This window comes from Anarrhichthys ocellatus, unplaced genomic scaffold (assembly GCF_004355925.1).
Source record: "Anarrhichthys ocellatus isolate YVR2014 unplaced genomic scaffold, GSC_Weel_1.0 scaffold5, whole genome shotgun sequence".
NCBI lineage: Eukaryota > Metazoa > Chordata > Actinopteri > Perciformes > Anarhichadidae > Anarrhichthys > Anarrhichthys ocellatus.
The window spans coordinates 2,411,488-2,420,352 of NW_022280035.1; the positions used below are offsets into that span (position 1 = coordinate 2,411,488).

An 8,865-nucleotide genomic window follows, 5' to 3' on the forward strand; every position below is an offset into this window, starting at 1 on the left:
CCGCAGTGTGTCACTGTTGTATCTGCCTGTAAGGGTGTGAAATTTTACCGTGAGGGCATCTGATAGCTCGTAGATCGATCGTGGCTGATAGTCTTCTTGCAGTGCATTGTGGGAAATAACAGGGAAAGTAGAGGGCAGCAAAAGAAAGAGAGAAATAAATCACACTGAATGGAGGTGTAGCTAGCATGGCTCTGTTGTGGGTTGATCAGGGTTATCAGAACCATAGTAGATGACCGATAACTGAGGTGTGGTGTTGTGTAAGTGTGTGTGTGCGTGTGTGTGTGTGTGTGCGTGTGTGTGGGTGTGTGTGTGTACCTGTGCGATCTGAATGACTGCACAACAAAGAGTCTGAATGGATTTAGTCAAAGCTCAAACTCTGATGCAGCTGCATTCCGGGGGGTTTATGATGTGAAACACCAAAGGAAAGGAAACAATGATCACATTCATGGGTTGTCATTTTCTTCCACTTTTATCTGAGGAATTTCTTGAGTTTTGTTTTTTTCTCCCCGTTTTGTTTCATAATGTAATGCGTCCACCTTATCCAAAGTGGGTCTTTGTTTGAAGACTATGTTTAAAAAATACTAATAAAGTGTGTTACCTCTACAGTAGCATCCGTACTTGCATAAAAGGTAAAGATGTACTGTAGTTATGTACATAGGCCTAAAGTATTTCATGTGCATGGATTTGAGTGTGAGAGCCTCTTAGCTTAATTGAGAATCATGCAATAATGTACTTTGTATTTTAGTTAAAATTTCCATTAAATAAGGTGTTTTTAGTTTTGTTACACCACTTGGATTTTGGCCTTCAGCTTGCAGAATGACGTAGGTGTAGAGTTTCATCTTACATTAATCTACTGTGCTCCCCTCACATCTGAAGGTGAAGACATGTACCTGTAACCAAAACGTCTTTGGACGCCAATCACAGTCCAGTATGTAATTTACACAAGTGTGAAACTTCAAGCCTCTAATGCACACATACTGAAAATGGAGTTTTCAGTGAAATAGGACACTATGCAGCAGTCAAACTTTAAAGTGAACAAATTCTACATATTCATAGATTCAGGATCTTTCTTATTTTTACCAAAGTAATTATACCTTTTTTTGTGGAAAAACCATATCAGACAGAAAATATAATTCCAATTACAGTATTTTACACGTCTTAAAACATATTCAAATGACTTAGAAACGACCTATTCATCATTGTCCTTTTTTTTTGGAGTCGTAGGTGTTTTATTAAAATGGGGAAAAAACAGTAGAAGATTGAAAAAAAATGAGAAGAGTCAGATGTGGAGGTGAATAAAAGCTTTAATTTAGTTGTTTTTATTTTCATAAACTTATAAACTTTGTTTTATGGTACAAAAAGTTACAGAAAATGCAGTTTTTGTGTTTTGAATAAATTTGCAGCCATTAGTTAAATTGGCCTCTGCATGTATAGCTCTCATGTTAGCAGTAGAGTGCTGCAGGGATGACGCATTTTAGATCAACCTGGAAGTTAGAATCACACTGGTTCACTCGACAAAAAGCCAATGGGATTTTGGATTATTGCAGAAAATAAACTCTGTGGCAAACAAACATTCATGATGCTTACATGTTCTAGTTCAGGAAGATAATAAACACCACTTTTTAGAGTTTTTAAGCGTGAATCTAACAAACTACATCACGGTCGCATGACTTCAGCGTCACCACAACGAAGCTAAAGGCGGACAAGTCAGCGTGATGATGTTTAGTCTCACTTTTCACGAGTGGGATATTTACTGACAAAATATGTAACATAGATACAAAATGCTAAGCTCAACCATTAAGCTAACCAGAGACCTTATTTCAGGCGTCTAACCAAAAACTCATTCAAAAAATCCATTGACTTCGAGACGAGGGAATAAAAAGGGCAAAATTGCTGACTCATTCCCGGTTTTAGGACTCATTCCTGCAGCACTCTATTGGAATATCTTAGAAAGGAAAGAGCAGAAAGCCACTAAATGTTGTTCTGTGGTACTGGTCATCCCAAACACTTCCATTAATTTGTACTGAAACAGCATCCCCCACTTCTAACTGCAACGCTATGCCATTGGATGCATTGTCCTCAAGATCTGTGGATGTGGTGCTACGGTCAGCAGCCGTGACCATGAAACGTCCGTTCTTTACAAGTCTCATAATCATACTACGATCAGTGTGTGCTACATGGCCAGTAAATCTGAAGTAATACACTCCTCTCACGGGTGCAGTGAAGTAACCTAAAACACAGGCAGAAAAGAACAGTCACAACTGGTAGAAGTGAAGAATGAAACCAAGTGGCCAAAGGAACACGATCAGACTACCTGTGTTTGGGTCGTAGTGGTTTCCAATGTTGGTGAAGACATTTTTGAAGGTGAGTGGAACATACTCTGAGCTGCCAGTGTTACCTTCACCAGATGTCAGAAGGGAGGCAGAAAAAGCCACTTTCCCCACTGTGGCAAAGTTAAAGAACACACAATCAATTCTGAATTACTGTATGTCACCTTCTTCCTGTACACATATACTCACACATGCACAAAGCACAAACATTTACCTTTATTGGAATTCTGAAGTTCCTGCAGTGCAGCATCTTGTCCTGAAATCATGACAAACATTCATGACCATGTGCACACAAATCATCACACAAATCATGAACCCTTAAAGGTGCTAAATGTGATAGTCAAAGCTTTAATATGGCAGCAAACAAATAATGTATGTGATGTCTACCTGAGCCGAAAAGTCCCTCTTCCTCTGTGTGTGTTTTAATCTGAGCTTCTTCTTGTGCGTGCTGTTAGTGCATGTTTGTGCATGTGAGCGTGCACTACTGGTTAGCAGATGGCTGCTTCTCTGCGCTGCTGTCATGTAACTGTTGCAGCTGATAATGCCGTCCCGACCAACGGCGTTGTCGTGGAATTGAGCACCAACCCTCTGGTTCCCCCTCAGGTGAACGCCGTTAGGTCCGTCAGTACTTTAGCCTTTGTTTGTACTGTTGGGGCTAATAGCAGCATTAGCTGCGAGACGCTGGCTCAGCCGTCGCCATGTTGAGAGCCGGTGAGAGGCAATAGAAATGCTCCTAATCTTTAGGGCCTGATCAGAGAGAGAGCGTTTTGCAGTTTGTTGCTTCTTCTTTTGTTGTTGCATGAAAACCAGCGAATGAGTGCTAACAAACTTAACGCAAAAACAGTGTGCAAAACGCGTCACTCTCATTATCGACAATTACAAAACACCGCCTCAGGCCAAAAGGCGCTCCGTCTGGTGTTTACCTTCCTGCTGTTTCTCCACCTCCTCCACGTGGTGTTCAACAACTGTCAGTCGTCGCTGCAGAGTGCTGAGCTTCTGCTGGACGACTGCAAGCTCTGCAGCTTGAACTAAAGTGACAGAAGAAATGTGACAGAAAAGTGGAAACATGGAACAAAACGAAAATATCTCAGTTATGTTTGGCTGCAATGTGTTTACCGTCATTCTCCATCTGCAGTTCCTCTGCCAAGCTCTCAGCAGCCGTCATCCTGGCCTCCATGGCTGCAACAAGACTGCTCATGTAAGCTCAGCTACATCCATTTTGTTATAAAGTGAGTCCTTTATTACAGTGTACCTGTATTCTTTATCTCCAAGGCCTCCACTATGCTCTCAGCAGCTGTTACTCTGGCCGTCAGGTACCTCAGCTCTACTTTCTGCTCCACCACCATGTCTCTCAGATTCCTCAGTTCAACCCAGACGTCAGTCTGATGCACCAGCTCTTGTTCACCTCCATTAGCTTCAGTCCCGGCCCTCTGTGTCTGAGCCGTGTCATCGTCGCTACTCTGTGTCTGAGCTCTGCAATGATGGCAGAATATCAGTACCAGTAAGAACACAGAGGAAGTCTTCATCTTCGTTTGGCTGTTTGCTGTCTGTGGCTCAGCTGTGCACTTGAATGACCATTTATGGGTGTGTGCGAGGTCAGATGTGTCAGGTGGATGGTGGGTCTGCCAAAGCTGTGAGAAAGCAACACCTGTAACTGTGAGTTACGTGGCAGGTGGTGGAGATAAAAAGGATTGTGACTTTAACATACAGTGCATTTTCCTAAAATGGTAACCAGCCATGCTGACAGTGTTCTGCCAAGGTTAGCAAGTTCTTTGCCGCCTCCTCAGTACAATGGAAATGAAAAATATATTTTAACTAGAATTACCGCTCACTGGTCATGTTGCAGTTTACATCCATGTCTGTCCAAAATTTCATCACTTCATCGTTCTATACCATTTGTGTGAAATTGTCATAATTAGCATATGACTTCTTGAGTTACGTATTTTAGGAGGTCACAGTGACCTTTGACCTCCAACTTGAAATAACCTCCAACTGCCAAATAGAGTGCTGCAGGGATGACGTATTTCTGCAGACCAACCCTGGAAGTCAGCATCGCACCGGTTCCCTTTACAAAAAGCCAATGAGATTTTGCTGTTGGCTTTTGGATTATTGCAGAAAATAAACTCTAATGCTAACTGTCATGCTAACTCATTACCAGGTTTAAGGACTCATCCCTTCAGCACTCTATTTGAGGACATTCCCTTAAGGCAGTGGTCGCCAACCCGTCGGTCGATCTCGGAGACTTTCCCTGTCGCTCTCCAAAATAAAATAAAAATAAATTCAGAAACACATTGGGCCTCATTCTCGAACATTTTCTGAAGTGTCTTCTGAAATGTTTTCTTCCGGACTTCGGAAGACCAACATCAGAAAAGATCTCCGCCTGATTCATGAACGCCTGAAAATGGGTTCTTACCCAGCCGAAGTGTTCTCAGCTGTGCTCCCCGAATGAGGATTCTTAATAAATTGAACGCGCGTTCTCGTGCACCTGGATTTGCATACAGAAACGCCCCGCCAGCTCCTTATAAGGGCATGTGACTGAAGAGACGTGTGCACAATCGACAGACTCCACAGGCAACGCGAAAGCAACTTCACACTGATTAAAATCATGTCAAAGCGAGCAGATAGTGTTGCAGAATGTAGATGTGTCCTTACTTACATTCGTTGCACTGACTGAGAATTTTGTCAGTGTTGTGTTGTAACTTCAGTTGATAAATACAACAGTTAATATTGGTAGTTCATCCAGCCTGCTCATTGCAAATGTGTTTTTTCTTGTTCATATTGTGTGCGGTTAACAAATAATTTCCTTTTTATGTTGCACTGAAATTAAGTAATTTAGTGTGTTCTTGGTCACATCAATTTGAAAGCTGGACCAAAGTGTTTGATTTCATTCAATTACAATTAGGCCAAATAAAAAGCCTCAAGTTGTAAGTACAGTCTGGACAGTCTTTTTCTCTCAACGCCTCAATAGTTAGATCTTGCCTGTCATCAGGGATCTTGGGCTTAAAAAGGTTGGTGACCACTGCCTTAAGGCCTTCACAAGAACGGACCTGACGGACGGACAGAAACGGTGTCCCTGTTACTATAGTATAATAATAAAATAATCCACAGGGCACCCTATGCATATATGCATGTGTATTTGCACTATATCGAGGCAGAAAACAGATAATCTCAAAACCTGGCCGAATAAAACCAAAGCTAAAGCGCCATTTTTGCAACATGGGTAAACAGAGCGATGAACTAATTTCATTGCCACACACAAACAGTGTCTGATATAATTGTCCTCTCTGTGTCAGAGAGGAAAACAGAACTGACAGGACTCAGAACTCATTCTCTGTCATACCTTTGCAGTGACACTGTGTCAACATGATAAGACTTTCCACTGGTGCTTTTTTTCCCCTTCTGTCAGCCAGAAAAATGGCTCTATGTCAGGTGAAGTTGTTCTCCAGAATCAACTGGATCTGGAAATATCTCAAACACCTTGAGTGCAAGCGGGCATCCTTAGAGTTCCCTAGGCTACCCGCAAGTTATTGTGAAGAGTTGGGGAAATTTCCCACTGCAACAAGACCATTATCTGGGCGTGTTGCTTGTGAGTCATAAGCGTGTGCATCAGTGACAACAAGTTAGACAATTAGACAGAAATAACAACAAATCAACCTGTCATTAAAAACAATAAAATAGTTCTTGAAGCGTATAAAGTGCAGAGAATGACATGATTTATGCTGATTGCTGCTTGTGTTTGTGAGTAAGAATATTGAGCAGCTGTCAGTCAAAAAGAAACTGCTCACCGCCTCATTCAACAGGATTCACACCAGATAAACACACTGACATCAATCTAACAAAACACAGCCAGCGTTGAGGTGGTGGGGCAGGAGAACACAGCTGAGTGTTGTGTTGAGTAGATATACTGTACGGTTTCATATCTAATAATTTAAGAATAGGCAGAATACAATCTCCCAGAATCCTCTTCTCACTTTGCTTTCTATATAAATGACAGACCTGACTTTGCTGAAGGGGTGAACACAAACAAATGTACACATCCCACAGAAGTTTTAAAGAAGAGTTTTTTTGGAAAGAGAACACAGGGTTTTTCTACCCTGGTGCCGGAGGGGCCAGAGATAAAGAGAGTAATAGTTAGACTGCGGTCACATCGGTATGCAGACAGTCATGAAAGCAGCACAGTACCTGTTGCATCTTGCAAATTCATTTGCTGAATATTGTGAAATTTCGCCACTTAAATTGGGGAGGCCCTTCTTTTTTGATCACAACTCAAGGGATTGGTGGTAGGGTTAGATAAACACAAACGGTTCGGATTACAGATGATCTACCGATATACTCTTGTCTACTGATGCATTATCATCTTCATCAACATCATCATCATCAAAGAGGCAAATTTAATTATGATGTCTAGATGCTGAGGACTGAAATATGGCACCAATGATTTAGTAAACTCTGGTTAAATATCAGTTTGAACTCAAGTGCACGCCCTGTATAAACTCTACAATGCTTATTTTCTAGTTCTGTCCTCATCAATACACCATTGTCTGATTGTTAAACTGGATTGTATTAGTTTAAATAGCCTACATGCATGTATCCCTGGTGCCAAACAGCTGGTTGTTTAATCGTTCACCCAAAACAAGGCTAAGAGTCTGCAGCCACGCTAGCTAGCCTAGCTAAATGCTAACAACAGCATGCTAACAGGCTAACAATAATGCTAACATGCTTACATTGATAATGCTTAGATGCTGATGTGATGGAGGTAATATTTGCACCTGTCATGGTGACTACGTCAGCTTCTTATATATAATATATAATCTGGACCAAGTTTGTAGACCTGCTGACATTTCTGCCACTGCCACCAGCGTAGAAAACACATTTCTCACATGTGTTTATCAAACTTAACTTAAGCTTGCTTTTATTTACCCAGCATTTTAGATATTGCACTGCAACATTTAAAAATGTAAAGCTAGAAAATTAAGTCTAAAGCTCTTCTTTGAACATCTCCCTCAGTGGAGTTTAGCTCAGCTGTCATCATGTGACCTAACCGTGGAAAAGGAATATATTACATTTAAAGAAACAGCAAAATAAGGCTTATTGTCCAATGCCGTTAGCACCACGAACTGATTTATATTCACTTCCATTGAAGTGGGTTGTCAGGCATATCTTAAAACAGCTACACATCCATCCAAAACTAACAGCATGTCTACACACCGAGAACCTTTTTTTAAATATATAATTTTACACTTTACAGACACATTTCTTACTATACAGCCCCACAAATGCACCCGTATGCCGAGTTCATACAGTACAACCAGAAAGTAAATAACACGGTTTGTGGTGTCAAAAGTCACACATGCCGAAGATGTCTGGCATTACATTCTGTCAGAGTGGCAGTTAACAAGGCAAAGCATCGTCTGCGGCTCCTCTCCCATTGGTCAGAGAAACTGTTTCCAAGGTGTCGACCTGTGATTAGGACTCCAGTAAATCTTCCCACCCAGGGAGCCTTTGGAGAAGAGCTTCGCCTCAGGTCGATACGATCCTGCAGGGATGAGCTTACCTTTCCTCTGCATCTGCCCTCGGGGCTAAATCTTTAACCTGGATCTAACTTCCCTCTGGTCGCCTCACGGGTCAGACTGGAGGCAAAAAAGTCATTTTTTAAAGGATCGGTTAGATTTTTCTCTGCATTCGGCTTGATCGATTCCATTCCAAAAGGTGGAATATTAGGGATGTGGTGCAATATCTGCTGAAGTGTGATAAGATGACACCTAGTCAGAGTTATCAGGCACCTCAACGTGACAGGCAACCTCACATACCTTCCTTCATTCACCTCTCAGGCAAATTCCTCTCTCGTTGTCTTTCTGTCTGCATTTCTCAGCTCTTTCTTTCTTTTCTGAAGGAGTTAAGACAAACTTGAAGTCTGTTCTTTTCTATCCTTAAGTTTAACTTTAGCAGATGTTTTCTCTGAGCTCGCCCTGTGCCTTTTCATTCTCAGGCCACACTGATGTGACCCAAACCATGGAAATCATATTTGCCGCATAACCTTTTGATAAACTCATCTATTGTTTACTTTTCGCAGACCGAGCTCTCAGAGGCAACTCTGTTGTCTCCTGATGTAATCGAGCAGTTCAGGCAACGATCAATCATCACAGTTCCACTGTCAATATAATTGCTTATAATAGAAATGTTGACACATAACATAATCTACAGGAATAACTCTTATCTGCGGTGCAGGGACGCAAATTGACCAATCACACAGGCTGTGCTTCAAGACCCACATCTGACCCAGCCAATCACAAGGAGCAGCGGGAGTCCGGGAGGTTGAGTCTGCTCGCTACTGTAAGAAGTGGGCTTGACTGCAGGTAGTCGGCCTCAGCCCAATCTAGTGATGCATACTTCCCCCTGTTTATGGCAGGCAGGGAAGAGGGAGCGCTAGCCTGTGCTTGTCTGCTGCTGAGAATGCCCATTAACGCTCGGTTTCCCCTCAGGTGATGACCACCTGAGCTATCAAAGACAAGTGTGTCTGTACCCCCCCCCCCCC

The 8,865-nt window shown here is 42.1% G+C and overlaps 1 protein-coding gene across 1 annotated transcript; it reads right to left on the reverse strand.

The window, feature by feature from the left end:
- Window positions 1-1,297: 1,297 nt before the first annotated feature.
- LOC116382603 (cerebellin-2-like) lies at window positions 1,298-3,876 on the reverse strand. Its single transcript, XM_031845789.1, has 6 exons — window positions 3,583-3,876; window positions 3,447-3,509; window positions 3,254-3,358; window positions 2,545-2,586; window positions 2,315-2,443; window positions 1,298-2,230 (listed from the first exon to the last, which is right to left on the reverse strand). Exons 1-6 carry the CDS (start codon window positions 3,854-3,856, stop codon window positions 1,947-1,949), a joined length of 897 nt encoding a protein of 298 aa, XP_031701649.1. The 5' UTR covers window positions 3,857-3,876; the 3' UTR covers window positions 1,298-1,946.
- Window positions 3,877-8,865: the final 4,989 nt, after the last annotated feature.